This window comes from Canis lupus, chromosome 1 (assembly GCF_048164855.1).
Source record: "Canis lupus baileyi chromosome 1, mCanLup2.hap1, whole genome shotgun sequence".
Taxonomy (NCBI): Eukaryota; Metazoa; Chordata; class Mammalia; order Carnivora; family Canidae; genus Canis; species Canis lupus.
The window spans coordinates 81,422,421-81,441,400 of NC_132838.1; the positions used below are offsets into that span (position 1 = coordinate 81,422,421).

An 18,980-nucleotide genomic window follows, 5' to 3' on the forward strand; every position below is an offset into this window, starting at 1 on the left:
ATCTCAATAGTTTCATTACAATAAAAAGAATGAATAATCTTTCTCTAGTGGCTCCCAATATTATATTTTAAAACACCATGTGCCAGAATGAAAATGTAAGAAATTTATTAAAATTTGAAGGCAAAAACATAATTTCAAAATATTTAGACCTATGTCAGGTGTGATACAGTATGGATGCTTTCTTGAAATTCAAAATCGGATCCAAGAGTATCACTTTCAGAATGTTCTAGTAGATTCAGTTTACTTTTAGTTGTCTTGGATGAAACAGTCACTATTCTACTTTCTTTCTGGACAGAAACGTGTTTTTTCAAAGACTCACTTTTAACTGGTTCATTAACAAAGGGATCATTTTGCTCCATTCCTTTACTTCTCCGATTTACAAGTGAGTCAGAGCAGGAACGCAGGTCCTTTCTGGGCTGTTTTTTAGCATAGCATTTTTTGGTATATTCACCTGTTTTGGTCATTTTCTCTGAAGAAGATCTGCTATTTCTAGACAATTCATCTTCTTTTTTTTGGCTTCCAGTTCCAGACATCACATCTGCTGAAGGAGAACATGTTCTTGCAATGAATTCTTTGATAGAGTCCTGCCGCTGCTCACTGACTGGGACTCCCAGGTTGTCTCTAGAAGTTTCTAAGGGCTCCTGAGTGGAAACAGGGACACGGAAAGAGTCGAGAGGCAAAGGAATTCTAGCATCACCTGTAATTTTCTGAAACTGGAGGGAAAAACAAAAGGAGACAAAACAAAAATTCAGTGATGAACAAAGCCAATCATTAAAAAAATAGTCAATGACTTCAATGCTACTCTGTGATCTTATTATTAAGATAGTCAACTGATTAATCAGAAGAGTTTAGATCCAGTGTTTTTCTAACTATATTTTGCCAGTTGATTCCCAACCTAACTTAGCTTTATCCACAGCAACGTCTAGTACATTTTTAGAGTTTGTGTTTGGGATGATTATCGCCCATTTCCCGTTCCTTCATTAAAAATAATAAAGCCCAGGGCACCTGGGTGGCTTAGCGGTTGAAAGTTTCCCTTTGGCTCAAGGCGTGATCCCGGGGTCCTGGGATCAAGTCCTACATCAGGCTCCTGCGGGGAGTCTACTTCTTCCTCTGCCTATGTATGCCTCTCTCTCTCTCTCTCTCCCTCTCTTTCTCTCTCGAATAAATAAATAAAATCTTAAAAAAAAAAATAAAGCCCTATTCCCTAAGAAAATTCATTTCTTTTCTATCCTCCAGGAACATGTAAGCAGTATCCAATTTGTGAGGAGACTGAAGCTAGCCAAGATCGGAGAGGAAGAGAAGTCTCCAAGGAAGGCCAGGAGAAAAGCAGATGGGTTGTCCCCTCTTGCTTCCATAACTGGGAGGTTAACTATAACATATGATTGCTTCTGTTGGGATTACTTATTTTAAAGAATTATCTGTATCTGTACTTGTACCTTCATTAGTGTTCCTTCATTGTAAGCTGACTGCATACAAATAGAAACCTAGATGAAATATGAATAGAATAGACATTTACACAATTTAAAATTTGGAATGTTTTCTCTAATGTTTCATTTCTTTCTTTACTGAGGATAGCTTGCTTTAAATCGTAAATTTTCATAACACCTTCCAACTTTCTTATTTGTAACTATACAATATCATGAAGTGGGTATAAATGTACTGATTTCAGACTTGGAAAGGACCCCAAGAGGCTCCCAAGCATGCGAGTTATTAGAGATGGAGCATCATTATTTTCTGACTTGGTTATTCCCTTTTGGTTAGTAACTCTCAGGATCATTATGTTCTGTCCTGTCCACTTACCTGGATATTTTGCATCTGTCCTAAGGGGTTCTGCTTTGATTCTGGTTTTTCTTCTTCAAGTGCCTTTTTTTCGTCCTTAGGCGGACTACTAATGGTAGAATTCATCTGGGGACGACCCAGTAAATGAAAATCTGACTGATCTATACCAGCTATTGTGGCAAGCTGCCCAAGCCTGGACAAGAGGAAGAAAGAGGGAAAAAGCAAAGGTTATTATAATTGCATATGAGCAACTTAGATTTCCCCATACCTACAATCATGAAATACCTCTAAAATCTTAAAAGCCAAGACCCTACACCAGACATAAGCCCCCATTCTCTCTCAATCCTCAGCCCTTTCAGATTCATGCTCTGGGATATCAGCCTGTGCGATCGTTGAAGCACCCCCTTTCCTTCCCCAATAACGTAAATGTGTCAGCTTCTAGTACACACCCAATGCATCACCTACCTTTCACCTTACCTCTTTTTTACCACCTTTCCTCCTGTTTCCAAAAACGTGTTTTCCCCTAACAAGCAGCTTTACCATTTTGCATTTCTTCTAATTCTTCATCTTAATAAAACCCTAAATTACATGCTAAATAAGACTATGGAAACTATGAAAATTGCTCATGTTCCTTAGCAAACCATCATTATGGATGTAAAGAGAATAATGCCATCAAGTGAAATTAACTAACCCAGCATCTTTAAGAAGGTCTAAGAAAGCATGGAACTTCTGAAAAGAATTCTCAATGCTGCCCAGAACACCTTCATCATCCAGGATCATGTTTGTCAATGACTGTGCATGCAGGGCTTCAGACAAAGAGAAGTTTATATTTCTTAACTGGGCGTTCTCATGTTCCAGCTATAAAAGAAGGTTGAAAACGTCTGACATGATTATCTTTCAGTCATCAAAAGAAAATAGTTTTTAAGCAACAAAACTTAAATAAGACATTTCAAATGTGACTAATTTGTAATTAAACTAACTTTCTGCTAGTAAAAACAGAGACCATATCACATAATAATCACAATCCAGAGACACTCAACAAAGTTTCCTATCTAACACTCAGGTGGTATATCAATAAACCAAAGTTACTGTTTTATTAAGGATCTTTCAAAAGATCACTTTTTTTCTAGTTGGTTATACTCAAAACAGACCCTCACTTACATTAGAAAATTATTTGCTTACATTTCCCTTTAAATTAGAAATACAGTCTGATTTGAGCAAAGCATATTCTAACTTGGCTGGATGTTTAAGGATTAACTTTACTGAGCAAAATATTAAATGTCTAAATTTAAAAGTCCTAAATCATCCCCAACTTATTAACTCTACGATGACCAATATTCTCCTTGGCTTCTTGAAAACGTTTCCTCCCTTGCATGGCCCCTCCCCCTTACCAACTATTCATCTAAAACTACAGATAAGCCAGACTCTAGTAATTTCTCAGAAAGGCCCTTTTGTTCATGGTGCACCTTTTACCTTAACAGGTGCTCAACCTTTACTGAATGAGGTAAGCATCCTTCAATTCAATACATGCACCTGCAGAAATTCCTCCCTAAACTTACCTTATAATAATAAATTATATTTATATACAACTTTTGAGCTATGTCCTGCACATTAGCTTAATGTAATTCTCATAGTATTTTTTTATCTTTCACTGCATTCTTAGCAGTTTTCTAATACTCTATACTTATTTAAATTATTCAGTGCCAGTAAAGAGTTTCACATCTCACATGTTACTATATATGCAGTATAAGCCTAAGTGCTTTCTTGAATTGAAACATCATGAACAGAAAATAAGCTAATGTCATATAAGAATACATACACACCAAAAAAACCCCTAAGAATTTTACTTTTTTTTTTTTTTAAGTATGCTCTATGCCCAGTGTGGAGCCCAACATGGGGCTTGAACTCTGAGATCCAGGAACTGAGCTGAGATCAAGGGGCAGATACCTAACCCTAAGCCGACCAAGCCACTCAGGTGTCCCTGAGAGTTTTACATTTTAAAAACGTTTTCTGGAATAGAGATCACATGACCACTAAATAACGGTAAATACAAAGGTTCATATGAATGGTACAACCAATTTGCAATATGTTAGTTTTAAAGTTTATAACCTGCATGTGCATGGCTTAAGATCAAATAAAAATAAGACCAAAACACTCAAAAAAATAAGAAAAAACTTGTTTACCTCACTGACTCGTTTATCAGCTTTAAGCCTTATTACTCTTTCTTCTTTTAACTGTTTTAGGCACTCCTCCAGTTTTTCCTAGTGTGAAGAAATACAGTATGTATTACAAACAATTCTTAGTATAATATCCAAAAGCCTTTCCAGTTACAGATCTCACCAAGGATTCAGGCGCAGAGCCAGAAGTAAACTCAGACTTCAGGATTATAGTTTATTATGATATCATACCATGCTAGTGAAATTAATTACCCAAAATACAAAATTAACATATTAAAAATCTATTTGAATCCTATGCTTTCCAAAATAAGTATGTGGCATCTCACCATAAAAGGTCTATGTGTAAAATATACTAAGTCAGAAATAAAAAACTAAGGCCATGAAAGGAAAGTTCTACTTCTATTTATGGGTCCCTTTATAATAGAAAGCCTTAATTAATATAGTTGACCCACCCAAATTATGTAACTATAGATTCAAATGTATTTTTTAAAAAGCAAACATTTATAAAGCACTTTACTAGGGATCCCTGGGTGGCGCAGCGGTTTAGCGCCTGCCTTTGGCCTAGGGCGCGATCCTGGAGACCCGGGATCGAATCCCACGTCAGGCTTCCGGTGCATGGAGCCTGCTTCTCCCTCTGCCTATGTCTCTGCCTCTCTCTCTCTCTGTGTGACTATCATAAATAAAAAAAAAAAAAAAAAAAAAAAGCACTTTACTATGTGCCAAGCCCTGTCCTAGTAGGAATTTCCTGAGTATTAAATCATCAAAACCCTACAAGGAAAGAACAATTATTAACTCCATGTCATTTTACAGGTGAGAAAACAGAGACAGAGAGTAGGACACCTAAGATCATGTCACCTAAGATCATTAAGTGGTAGAGCCACATTTTGAACTCAGGAAATTGGGTGCCATGCCTGTTCACAGAAGTGGTAATCTTCCCATTCACTGATGTCAATAAAATAGAAGGCACGTTGGTAACCCTCCTTTGATTGCCAAGAACAAGCAAGTCCTTACAGTGGGGAACATTACCTGTGGCTGACAGTCCCCCGACTGACAGCCAGCAAAGAAAGGAGGTTCTCTGTCCCACAACTCCAGGAACTGAATTAGGCCAATGAACTGTATCAGTTAGGAGCCGATTCTTTCCCAGAGCCTTATGATAAGAAAGAACACAGCCTGATTGACATCCTGATGTCAGCTTTATGAGACTAAGCAGAGAGCTTCGTCATGCCATACCCGGACTTCTGACCTCCAAAACTGTGAGCACATCAATAGGTGTTTTTTTTTTTTTTAAGATCTTATTTATTTACACATAGAAAGATAGTGAGCACAAGCAGAGGGAGCAGCAAAGGGAGAGGGAGCAGCAGCTCCCCCTCTGAGCAGAGACCCCAATGTGGGGCTCAATCCCAGGACACTGAGCCATCCAGGTCACGACAGGCATTGTTTCAAGCCACTAAGTTCACAGCAATAGAAAATTAATATACTATGCAACCCCCAGGTTCATGAACAAAATAAATGATTTTTATTGTTTTAAGCCACTGTTTTGGGGTGGTTAGGCAGCAATAAATAAATACCTATATTTATTAAGACAACAAGGTATATTTATACATTTTAAAGGCTTTTGAACAATCACTTAAACAAAGAATTTCAACTTAAAGTTTAGTTTACCCCTGGTACGTGTGGGTTGAGGGGGAGGGGGAGAACTCTATTATATGCTGTCATTGAAAGAGGAAAGTAGTAACAGTTTCTGGACAGTGATTTTTAGTACATATCAACAATCCTACACCCAGGAATTTACCAAGGAAATTCCCAAACATGTGGGCAAAGATTTATCTATCAACATGTCATATAGAACTGTTTATAACTAAACCCTAGAAGCCAAGAGCTTCCAAATTCAGTTGCTTTAAATAAAAACAGCATTCTCATATGAAGGAATGCTCTACGAAGCCACTAAAAAACACTGACAAGAGGTCTTTACCAGAGTTAATGAATGGGTTTCAGGAGTTCGATATTCAAAATGTATCTGTGTGTTTTTCTTGGGAGATAGTCCATAAGCTTCATCTAAGAGTCTCTGATGTAGAAGAGTATTTAGCGACACAATAAACTATTTTTGATACTTTTTTAAGACAAAAGGGTAGATTAGGTGTGTGTATAGAGAGAGGTGGTTTTTATTTTATTTTATTTTTTGTTTTTATTTTCTTTAATAAGTTTTTAATTGTTTTAAAAAATTTGATCAGCGAACATACTTTTTATGCTCAGAATATATACTCAAAAATTAAAAACTAGCCTAATAATTTCAAATTCTTTAATGTTTAATCACTAGTTGAAGCCAGCCAAAATTTTAATGGGGACAAAAGAAAAAAAAATTGTAAAACTCCTCTACTTATTTATATAATGGTTTTAATATTTAAAACTTATTTCACAGAAATTCTAAACATAATTTTAGAATAAGTATACATACAAGAAACTCTCACCACAATCAGAGAAAGTGCAGACTGAAATGCTCCATTCTTGACTAGCTCTAACATACAAATAGTACAATGTGCAATTACATGAAATAGCTTCTCCCTCTAGTGGAGGGAGTGAGAATATCATGTTGGATTCTTTTTTTAAATTATTTTTTATTTTTATTTTTTATCATGTTGGATTCTGATAAAAGTATATATACTCTCCTCCTACAAAGTAATTTGTGCTCCTTAAAAAAATATGGGACCAGAACATTAGAAAGTAAAATTGCTTGACATTCTGTTACGTAAATTAGACTAATGATCAAGTTTTGGATAAATTTTCCTTCTTGTCATCTGGCTTTGCTTCCTCTTCCATACAATGGCTAGTTCGATTTTTTTTCTGGAATAAAGCTCCTATCATACTGTATCTCTAATTTTATATTCAATTTTTTTCCATTTAACATTGGATCGATCATTCTTTACATAGTCAGGGGATTCATAACCTTGATTTTTTTTAATGGCCTACAAAATATTCTATTGAGCAGGTCTGTCAGTTCATGTAATCATTCCTTTATGGTCAAACATTTAAATTCTTTCCAACTTTTCAGTATTGTAAAACAAAATAACTATTTTTATGAACAAAGGCTTTTTCCTATGTAGAATAACTGTCTTTCAATAAGTCAATAAAAATGAGTTTGAGCTCAAAGCAAATGAACATTTTGCAGGTTCTGTGATACTGATCTCCACACTGCTTTCCAAAAGATTCCTAAGATTTCATTTTATTCTTTTTTTAAGATTTTATTTATTTATTCATAAGAGACACAAAGAGAGGCAGAGACACAGGCAGAGGGAGGAGATGCAGGCTCCACGCAGGAGCCCAATGCGGCACTCGATCTTGGAACTCTAGGATCACATCCTGAGCCGAAGGCAGATGCTCAATAGCTGAGCCACCCAGGTGTCCCAATTTCTAAGATTTTATTTATTTTTTTATTTTAAAAATTTTTAAAAATTTATTTATGAGAGAGAGAGAGAGAGAGAGAGAGAGAGAGAGAGGCAGAGACATAGGCAGAGGGAGAAGCAGGCTCCATGCACCGGGAGCCCGACGTGGGATTCGATCCCGGGTCTCCAGGATCGCGCCCTGGGTCAAAGGCAGGTGCTAAACCGCTGCGCCACCCAGGGATCCCCCAATTTCTAAGATTTTAGACTGCTTTCAGCACTGTATCACTTGGTATATAACTTCTACTATGACTGTTGGCTTGCTTCCTCATTTTAAAATACAAGAAATCTAGGGGACAGGGCGTATTTTATCCCAGCACATGTCCCTAGCACAAAGCACATTGGTAAGTAATCGCTGAATAAGGAAAACCTGTGTCAAAACAAGATCTATGTGTATAATTAATAGTTATATTTTTCTTTCAGAGTATATTTTAAAAATTCAAAATCTCTGGCGCTACCCCTTAGCTATATAGCCTTGGACAAGTTCAGTAACTCTCAGCCTCAATTTCTTCATCTCTAACAAGAAGATAGGTTCCCACATCACACAGCTTTTTTGAGGATTACATGAATTAATGCACACCTAAAACTCAGAACTGAGTGCTTGGTATGTAGAGTATGTTCAATTAGTGCTAATGAGGGATGCCTGGCTGGCTCAGCAGTGGAGCGTCTGTCTGGCTTTGGCCCAGGGCGTGATCCTGGAGTCCCAGGATCGAGTCCCAAGTCCAGCTCCCTGCAAGGAGCCTGCTTCTCTCTCTGCCTATGTCTCTGCCTCTCTCTCTGTGTCTCTCCTGAATAAATACATAAAAATCTTTTTTTTTAAAAGATTTAAAAATTAGTGCTAATGAATATATGTGAATGCAAATAGCAGTGAAGGACTCAAAATGAAATAATCTCAACTCACACATCCAGCCTCCTAGACGCAACGTTTCTTCAGGCAGGTTTGATTTTTTTTTTCTTAAGTCATCTCTACACCCAACATAAGGCTCAAATTCACAACCCTGGGATTAAGAGCTGCATGCTCTGCCAACTGAGCCAGGTGCCCCCATAAGCTGGTTCTAATTGTAAAATATGATATGTGTACTAAAGTACATCTTTACATGCATGCATCCCTAAATATTCCCTTTAGTTTTGTCAACTCCTAACTCCATGTAAGGAGAATCACAGTATATGCAGTCTTCTAGTCAAAATTGTTTTTTTTTTTTAAGATTTTATTATTTTTTAATAAAGATTTTATTCATTTATTCATGAGACACACACAACGAAAGGCAGAGACACAGGCAAGAAGGAGAAGCAGGCTCCATGCAGGGAGCCCGATGTGGGACTTGATCCCGGGACTCCAGGATCACACCCTGAGCCAAAGGCAGATGCTTAATTGCTGAGCCACCCAGGCATCCCTCAATATTGTTTTTAAAAACTCATCTACATTGTTGCCAGTAGCTCTAGGTCATTAAATTTTATTGCTTTATAGTTTTTGCACTGTATGAATACACATAATTTTAAAAAAGATTTTATTTACTTGAGAGTGCACAGGCACACAAGAGCTGGGGGAGGGGCAGAGGGAAAGGGAGAAGCAGACTTCTTGCTGAGCAAGGAGCCTGATGCGGGGCTCGATCCCAGGACCCTGATCTCATGACCTAAGCCGAAGGCAGATGCTTAACCAACTTAACTATAGGTATCCCTGTAATTTAATTTTTAATACTTAATGGACATTTGGGCTGTTTTCAGCTGGTGCTAATGCAAGTAACACACATGTCCTGTTGTACCAGCTAGTAGTATTCTAGTAGTATTCTATTATACTATTCCATAATAGTGTAATACAATCTATTCTATTCTAGTACTAGTACTATTCTAGTACATATACTGGGTGGGCAGGGGAGAGGAAAACTCATCCGGTCACAGGGTATTTATACACTTTCAGCTGATAAACAATGCTGAAGGCTTTCCAAAGTAGCTGTATCAATTTATATGCCCGTATAAGCACAGGGTGTGAGATTCCTATTATTTTCCAGGTCTAGGATTCCTGTTATCAGACTTCTTTTTGTTAATGTAATTGGAATATAGGGATTTCATATTGGCTTTAGTTCATTTTTCTCTAATTAGAGTAAATGAGATTGGACACTTTTCTATATTTATTAGCTGTATGGATTTCTTTTTTTCTTTTTTTCTTTTTTTTTTTTTAAGATTTTTACTTATTTATTCATGAGAGACACAGAGAGGTAGAGACCTAGGCAGAGGGAAAAGCAGGCTCCTATGGGAAGCCAGATGTGGGACTCGATCCTGGGACCCTGGGATCACACTCTGAGCCAAAGGCAGACGCTCAACCACTAAGCCATCCAGGTGCTCCTGGATTTCCTTTCTTTTTTTTTTTTTTTTTTTTAATTTTTATTTATTTACTTATGATAGTCACAGAGAGAGAGAGAGAGAGAGGCAGAGACACAGGCAGAGGGAGAAGCAGGCTCCATGCATCGGAAGCCTGATATGGGATTCGATCCCGGGTCTCCAGGATCGCGCCCTGGGCCAAAGGCAGGCGCCAAACCGCTGCGCCACCCAGGGATCCCCTGGATTTCCTTTCTTAATGAGGCTTTAGCCATTCTTATTTTTAATTCTTCTCCATTTCCAAACTTATGTGTTCATGTCATGATGAAATTTTAGACATTAATTTCCTACTTCAATAAATATTAGTTTAACTACACTTTTTCCTATGACCACTACTCTCAGTGAAGTCACATCACCAGTAGTTTTTCCATTGGTCATGACCTCTTCCACTTGCAGTGATATTCTTAAAAGTCTGTATTGTTTATCAACCATAAACTCTCTCAACACCCCATTTTGGGAAATGAAGACATTCATGTCTTTTTCCCTTCTTTCTACCTCTCGGTTACCTTTCACACTCAGCTTTTATGTTGTCAAAACTGATATTTACATTTTGTTGTTTTCGGTTGAGAGACACTAACATCAAATAGTGAGTGGTCCTACCAGGTATCTGTTTTACGTTTTTTTTCTCCCCTGTCAGGTTGTATGCTCTACTCAACTCTCAGGCAAATCATGGTTATTTTCTACCTAGGAAGGAGAGCAGAACGCTTCCTGGAAGCTCATGACTGATTGGCTTCTCTTATGTGTAAGGAGGCAGGCAGTCAATTATAAAAGGGAACCCCCAAATACCCTTGTCTAGAGATCAGGTTTATTGGGCAATATAACACCCTATATTAGGCTATTAATCTAACATAGGTTCTTGAGTTTTCTTATTTTGGGAAGGGAGAATGTCAACACCAAAACCTTATTTTCAACTTTATGCTTATAAAAAATGAAATTGTATTTTCCTTTTAACAAAAAGATAATTCAGCTAGGATTGCCAATTTCCTGGTCTTTACAGTCAGTGCACTGAATCAACTGACTATGTTCATTCAGAACTCCGTTTCCTTGAGTTTATCTAATGATCATTAAGGTTCTCCCTACATCTAATAGTCTATCATCCTAAGGAAAAGAAAATATATTACTGTTGACATGTTTTGATTTTTATTTCTCAGAATTCAAATGTCTACTCTTGACTTAGACAGCCAAAGAATTATTGAGGAGAAGACAGAACCCATGTGCAAGCTCATCCAGTGCCATAATCAGATTTCTGCCCAATAACTACCACCATTGAAAAATAATTTCTGGATCTTTAAAATGGTAACTTAGTACCTGTAGTGCTTCTTGTTTTAAACTGGTTTTCTCAGGTTCTTCTTGAACACTTTCAGAAGAATCGTCGACCTCTTCAATTTCTGAGGAGGAAGGACTCTCCACTGTCACAGTAACAGGAAAATCTGATTGCTTAGAAAAAGAAGACAAGGTTGTCGAAGAGATACCAAATATTACAGGACATTTAACAAAAGTGATCTGGGGTATCAAGTCATTATTTATAAATGTCCTCCACTGCTTAGTTTAAAACAAGCAATGACAAAGTAAAATGACAGTGACTTATTTTTGCTGTCACTGTATAGAATTCTCTCGTTAAGATTATTATTAGGAATCATCCATATTATTTTATTAACTTTCCTTCACATAAACCAAGTGAGGAGCCAGGGAAAACACTTTTCTCAGATCAACTTTATACTGCAGATGAGAAATTTATTTTCCACTGTCAGGCACAAAAAGTCTGGAAGAAAATTTAGTTTTTGGAGGAAAATTCATCAGAAGGGGGCTGATAAGAATTAGAAGAATAATTAGAAGCCAACATATCTAGCAGGAAAAAAAAACATGAAAATTAAAAAAAATAAGACACAATACACAGCTAAAACCAACCCATCAAAAACCTCATTATATCATCCTTAGGCTACCTTGAACCCAAACTACTGTAATGGTCATACAATTCTGTCAAGTTTCGCTGTCACTGGAATGTATGTAGTTCAGTATGCTGTTTCCAAACATTTGAAAACTGACCTGATCACAAACCCATACAAAGTCTATAGGTCAAAAAGAGGAATGCTGGGATTATACAACTGCACAGAAGACAAGTCACTAAGACATCATTTCAACCACGGGCAATAAATCCCACAGTACAGGAAAATTCCAATGGTAGAATGAGGTACACGGCCCTTCTTCTGGGCATGCAGGGGGCAGGGCTCACATCTGGGATGCTGTTCTCTCAATTCAGCAATGTTACCTTACTCAGAGCAACTATGCAGTCTCCCAGGACAATGTGGAAGGAGAACCTGACATTCTGATGGGACTGATGGTTCAAAGACCATGAGGCAGTAGGACAGGAGAATGTATACTCTGGGACTGGCTTCTTTATTTTGCCTTTGGGATCTGGAACTTATACCTTTCTTGAAAACATAAGGACATGCCTGAGAATGACAGCTCCATGTGTTGGGTCCAGAATGGAAGTCAAATTCATTTCACTGGGTAACAGAGGATATATGGACTCTGAGAAATGACTTCCCTGTTTACAGATGAAACCACAAGGTCCCTAGCATGTGTCATACCCACACACCCATAGTGTCATTGGGATAGCAACCAGACAAATTATAAATGGATTTATTTCAGAGAGGGAAATGTTTCCTGTAAGGCTCTGCATAGTTTGAAAAACAAAGAGAATACCCTCCCATCTTTTCCATTTAACCTATATATTGCAAATATAAGAACTACATACCTGCATATGATTATATACATCACGAGTTTTGATTAATGGAAAACCCCTAAAGAAATACCAACAAATTAAGTTATACTTTGATGTGAACATCACCAGGTAACACCAGCTTTAACAAAATTTGCTAGCATTATGTACAGCAATACTATTAATAATACATATGGGGACACCTGGGTGGCTCAGTGGTTGAGCATCTGCCTTTGGCTCAGGTCATGATCCCAGGGTCCTGGGATTGAGTCCCGCAGTGGTCTCCCCACAGGGAGCCTGCTTCTTCCTCTGCCTATGTCTCTGCCTCTCTGTCTCCCATCAATCAAGAAATAAAATCTTAAAAAAAAACATATAAATTATGTATAAATATAAGTAAGTTCAAAATATGGATCTGGGAGGCTATGCTATGGAGAAAATTAAACAGGATTTAGCAGACTAGTTTGTCATAACTCTGAACTGCTGAGGGGCGCTCTCACTTTCTATGTTCAAGATGGTTTCGAATCCAATCTAACTTCTTTGACCGATAATCACTCTCCAATTGACAACTCTTTGTGATCAGAACGGTCTTGATTAGTAAGTGTCATAAAAAGAAGATATGGAATCACAAAGTCATAAACCTAAAATGTAAAGACTGGGGCCTGGGAACTAGAGTTTATGCAATAATAATTCACATCATCATCTGCAATGGAGAGTATATTCATCAATTCAATGTGAGTGACCAGACAGTTATTTTACATAGTACCTGCCTCAAGTCTTCTTTAAAATCAATTCTTTGTTTTCTTAAGCAATTATTAACCCCAATTTCTTGAATACTATACCAAGTAAGTTACTTGAAAATAATCTATAGCAAACAAATTCACTCAGCAGGCCTAAAATTATGGTTTGACCATTTAAAGAGACTTTTATACTTCTAGGATAAAAATTGCTATGCACAGCTAACCCCCTGGGTAAGTAATCAGCTAAAGGTTGTTAAATCTTATTTGATTTCCTAAATCTGATTCACTAAAATGAATTAAGCCAGTTGGCTGAGTTAGACTAAGTATAATCCATACTCCCCATCCATTGTGCAGTAAACTATTCCCCATGCCTAAAATGTCTTCCCTTTTCCTTATATATCCAAGTTCCTCCTCTTGCATGTAGGGCCTGGCTCAATTACACCCACCTCTAATGACACCTTTCTCACCTGTATAAGTGGAGGTAATTTTACCTTCTCCTGATACCCACAAGGTTACATTTGTTGTGACACTTAAGGAAATAACTCCCAATTATAATTATTTTTTTGTTTTTCCTCCTTCGAGGACTCAGTAGGCAGAAGCTACGTGTGAGTTACTGTTTTTCCGCTATAGAAACTACTAGAGACCTCCCACAAAATGGAAGCTCCAATATGAAAATGTCGGAATGACGAAAGACAGGGAATAAATATACTCCACCTGCTCCTGTTTGCACGTTCCGCTGTGCGCCAAGGCAGGTAACCAGACACGCCAGGAGGGAGAGGTTCAGGAGCATAATATTCTTTACCAAGGGAGTGTATTCTTCCATTACTTACAGGTTTCTTTGTGGTCACTCCTATGTTTGTGAAAGCATTAAAGGAAAAAATCAAGATGCACTAAATGGTGACAGCGCAATCCTCACATGTTCACATTTTTAAAAGAATAAAACAGGCACCTGTCAGTGATGCAAGGCCATTAATAAAAGAATCATTTTGTAAAAATGCTTTTACATAGGCTAGCAACGCTTAAAAATATAAGTTCTCATATAGTCATAGATCACCATTTTAACTAAAATATAAGTATATGAGATGTACAAAACATGCAAAAGTAAATAAAAACTATATCCCAGAGAATGAACACTCAGTTGATTGAATCTCAGAATATCTTTGGTATCTCTGAATTTCAAAGACAGAGAAACACTGGTAACATCCATGATTTCCGCCAAAGAGAATCTGAATTTTCAAGACCAAAAGTTCCATTTAAGATTAATTTCTCTGTATAAAAATAAAGTAACAGGACTGAAAGTTGCTAAATGGAAGGTTACCCTCTATAAGTCAACTTTCATTGCTTATTTGATTTCATTTAGAAAACAAAAAAACAAAACCCATTGGATAAAAAAGCAAGATATGGAGACTTAGCCTACATTTCAATACTAAAAAGTCAAGTATTCTTATATGAAATATTTAGTAGCAATAACTAGACTTACATGCTAATATACTTGACTTAAAACAAACCATATATTGACATTTAAAAATGTCAAAATATTGAAATTGACATTTAAATATTTTTTCTGTTACTGAAAAGAAGTAATACAGGTTTGTTCTATTTATTCTTCTAATCTATTTTATGACACTACCTTAGCAGCACTAGGATAGCATGAGATATAAAGCACATATGGGGTCATAGAGGGCCAGTACTTCATATAGTGTAGCTTATTGATAATCACCACATGACCCTGTGTGTTTCTCTGGATAAATCTGTACACCTCTTAAAATACATTGAAGCTTCATTTATCTTGTGCTATTTTTGTTTTTTAATATAATCTCAAGGAAAAAATGTTCTTATACATGCGTTTATATGTGTATACCTTTCCCTTTACTTTCAATAAAATAATGCTAATGCCATCTGTAATTAAATCCAAAAGAGTTCACACTTATTAGGAGATAAAATTCCCATTAAAGTTCCTGTCTTCTTTCTGCCCACATGATTACCATATGAATGTGACACAACTCACACAATTATTTAACCCCTATACTCACCTGGATCTAACTATATAGCCAGACTCTGATTTGGCTTACCTCTATGTCTCCATATAACTGAGGCAAATACAAAAAAAAGCCCAAGAAATAAAATTACTCTTAAAATAGCTCAGTGAGCTTATATTAACTTCAGTCACATTTCCACTTTGTTTAATCATACTAAGAAGAATATTTTCTTTATTCTCATTCCATGAAGTCTTATTATATACTACCAGGTACTAAAATTACAGAAAACATAATATAATAAATGTGTATTTTACCTACATATATATATTTCTATTCCTAATATTTTATCAAAATACCGAGTTCTAAGAACGTTTCACACATGGTGTAAACTTTTAACAATAATATAAAATTAGCGTGACATCAACAAATCTCAACCTCTTTGTATATACTATTTGACTACTAAAATATCAGTTCTAAAATAAAAATTGGTAGAAAAAATTGTTAAGCTTTTGATTTAATAAATATTCTCAACTTATATTTAATATTTTGTTGACCAAACAAGTTAATGGAGAATCAAAAACATTATCTTTTAATAGTAAAATAAGAAATTGTATTTATGAAAATGTCTACAATACCATTAAAAAAATTACAGAATATTTAGGTTATTTTGAATTTTTATCTATCTATCTATCTATCTATCTATCTATCTATCTATCTATCTATCTATTTAAAGTGGGCCCCACACCGAATGTGAGCTCGAACTCATCACCCTGAGATTGAGAATTGCATGTTCTACCAACTGAGCCAGCCAGGTGCCCCAAATTTCTTACCAATTTAAAAAATGGACTGATCAGCTCAATAAAACCTTGTGAATACATTAAAAAGTATGAATCATATAGAATTTTAATTTAAAATGAAGTAAAAGAAGAAAAATGGCAAATTATATTCCAGCTGTGTTAAATTATGTCAATATTCCATCCTGTCACCTGTGTGCCTATGCTGTCTATGTTAATAGATGCAGGAAGAAAAAATGAAAATCTTAGCCAAGAAATACATTCAAAATAACGAACTTTTTATGAAAACAGTTGGTTAATTTAAAAAAAAAAGGAAATATTAGCATCTCGTTTTTAAATTGTTTCTACATTCTACAAATTCTCAAAATCTGTATCAGAACATTTACAGTCCTTCCGATATGCATGTGATTAATATTGGTTGTCACCATTAGTATCATATAATTGGAAGAGTTTCCAATTTTAGCACTTTGGAGTACATATGGGGCATAAATTCTAGTGGTGTTAAAAAGCCAGGAGAGAAAGAGTTACCAATTCGAATAGTAGCCTTCCCTTTCCGACCACTTCCCAAAATTATAGTTCTCTTTTTCTGTCTAGCATTTTTGAATGGCTCCTTTACTGATGGAGAGGTTATCCACTGGTACTGGAAGAGAAATAATAAATAATCATTTCAGTTACAGGTAGTTTATAAGGATTTGATCTCAATTGGAAATTACAGAATTTTGAGAAAAGCCATTTGTGTTGAATTGATTTAAGATGACAGAAAAGAGCCTTGATAGTTTTATTTTATTAGGGAAAAAAAAAAAAAAGAAAAACACCCAATTAAAGAAAAATTCTTCCTAGAGAACTACAACATGTTACCTCTGACTTGGCACTCCTTCCATTCTGGAGAACTTTTTTGATAACTGCTTTCATCACAGAATGATCTAAAGTAAAGTAAATTGAAATTATAGTAATTGCTTCCCAACAATTGGCTATTCCCATTTAAAATAAACACCAACTAATTGATGCTTTTCACATAAAATTAAATATAAACCTCACATTATGTAATTATATATCTATTTCCCTCTTTTGAGTATTCTAATTTCTTGCTCAAAAACCTAAGATGAAACCATGCCCCCTCCCATATTGCCCACAATGACTACTCTTTTGGCAGCAGCAAAGATCAAATCTAAATACTTTGGGTCTAATGTGGCTTTGGATATCTTTGGATAGAAAACAGAGAGTCTGGGCACTGTCCAGATGCTTAAATACCTAAGGGGCACCTAACCATCAAACCAAAGTCCTGACATTCTCTCAAAGCCGCTCCTCTTCTTAGCCTCCCTTTTCACAGTGAGTGGTACCAACCCACTGTATCCCTTCTCATCCAGGACTTCTTTATTACTATTTCCTTCATACCCCACATCTGATCTATCTGCAAGGCTTATTAGCTACACCCTCAAAACGCAACCTGAATTCAACCACTTCACCAGTTCCAACCTTCCATGACCTCACTTCATGTCATGCTCTCCCCCTCTCAGTGCTCTGGCCATGGTGGCCTCTGTGCTTTTCCTTAAACACTCCATCCACCCTGTCACCTATGTGCCTGCGTATGCATGGCCTCCTGGTCCCAGAAAGTGCTTCCTCCAGGTCTCCCATGGCCTGCCACTCTCTTCATTCAGCTTTCCCCTCAAAAGTCATTTCTCCGGTGAAGCTGTACCCTGACATAATCTAATAGAGCCCTACTGGCCCCCTCAGGGTCTTTATTTTATGGTGTTTTCATACTTTCTGCTTTCTAAAATTACACTGCTCCCTCATTTTTACCTGAACTCCTCCACTAGAATGCAAGCTCCACCAAGGTAAGGCTTTTTGTCTATCCGATTCACTGCTACATTCCCAGTGCCTAAAGCCTGTGTCTGGAACACAGAAAGGATTCAAAAATTACTTGCTAAACTGAGAAATGAATGAAATGCTCTTTCCAGGAATGCCGAGGTTCCAGGGAAGGAAATTACTCTCTTGGGGGAAGCTAGCTCATTATCTAGGTTCACCTTGTCCAGTCAGAGTGGCAACCAAGAGCAATTTACAAATATAACTCATTTTCATTAGTAAATTATCTGCTAAAAACACAAGAGAAGTACAAGATTAGGAAAGTATAATATTAGGAAAGCAAACACATTAGGTTTTAGAAACCATCAACACATGAACAAATTCTTTGTTTTGCTATTTGTTAATCAATTTAAAAAAGGTGTGACATACCAACGAGTGGGTTTTTTCTTATATCCAGAATGACCAGCGTTCTATTGGTTTCAAGGGTCCTTAGTAAAGCCTTTGCTCCTTCATTGGTGAGGCCACACTGCTGCAGGTCAAGTGCTTTCAATGAAAGACAAAAGGTCACTTGCCACCTCTACACAGATTTAACATACAGACAATTTTCACGTATTCATGCGTGTGAGGTTTCCGTACAAGAAGTCATGGTAGGTTTTTAATCTTGGGTATTGAAAAAATAAAAACAGAAAAGTATACATACATCCATAATACAAAATCCAAAAAGAAATTCTTGGATGTGCCATGATTATCCTGTTATTAGTACTCATAAGTCACCCAGCATATTTTACAATATGTTGAAGAGTAACTACATGGTTTATGAGTGAAAAAAATCACAAAACGAAGCTCAGTTCATCATCAGCAAGGATACTAGTAGCAGTGTAAAGCTTATATCCAAAACCTAGGTGGAGCTCAAAAACCATGCTGCATTCTTTTGATATGATCTTGAGTTCCAAATCACTCTTAAAACTAGCAAAATAAAGTTAAAAAAAAGCAAAATAGCAGATATGTAATAATTGCTAGTTTTAGAAGAAAAAAGATAAAGAAAGAAGTCTAAGAGGATGTATATAATAACAAATCCAAAGAATGTGTGAATAGGGAACATACGCTAAGAACTTTTCATGAAAGGATAGTTAAGAACACTCTCCTTAAAAGGTTTAAGAACAGAAGAAATGATCA

The 18,980-nt window shown here is 36.4% G+C and overlaps 1 protein-coding gene across 8 annotated transcripts in view; it reads right to left on the reverse strand.

Moving 5' to 3' along the window:
* The window catches only part of CEP78 (centrosomal protein 78), a 33,086-nt gene that overhangs the window by 6,266 nt on the left and 7,840 nt on the right, over positions 1-18,980 (reverse strand). For 3 of the 8 annotated variants that reach the window (XM_072837630.1, XM_072837602.1, XM_072837659.1), the window contains 12 exons: positions 18,234-18,347; positions 16,860-16,924; positions 16,530-16,641; positions 15,301-15,318; positions 13,943-14,078; positions 12,528-12,573; positions 11,078-11,206; positions 3,963-4,040; positions 2,471-2,637; positions 1,801-1,972; positions 1,437-1,484; positions 89-713 (listed from right to left, as the gene is read on the reverse strand). In XM_072837630.1, coding sequence (XP_072693731.1) covers positions 150-713; positions 1,437-1,484; positions 1,801-1,972; positions 2,471-2,637; positions 3,963-4,040; positions 11,078-11,206; positions 12,528-12,573; positions 13,943-14,078; positions 15,301-15,318; positions 16,530-16,641; positions 16,860-16,924; positions 18,234-18,347 — 1,649 coding nt within the window. In that variant the 3' untranslated portion in view covers positions 89-149. Of the gene's footprint in view, positions 1-88; positions 714-1,436; positions 1,485-1,800; positions 1,973-2,470; positions 2,638-3,962; positions 4,041-11,077; positions 11,207-12,527; positions 12,574-13,942; positions 14,079-15,300; positions 15,319-16,529; positions 16,642-16,859; positions 16,925-18,233; positions 18,348-18,980 lie in introns of those variants that run through there. The other 5 variants (XM_072837647.1, XM_072837609.1, XM_072837638.1 and 2 more) reach the window with 4 other exon arrangements.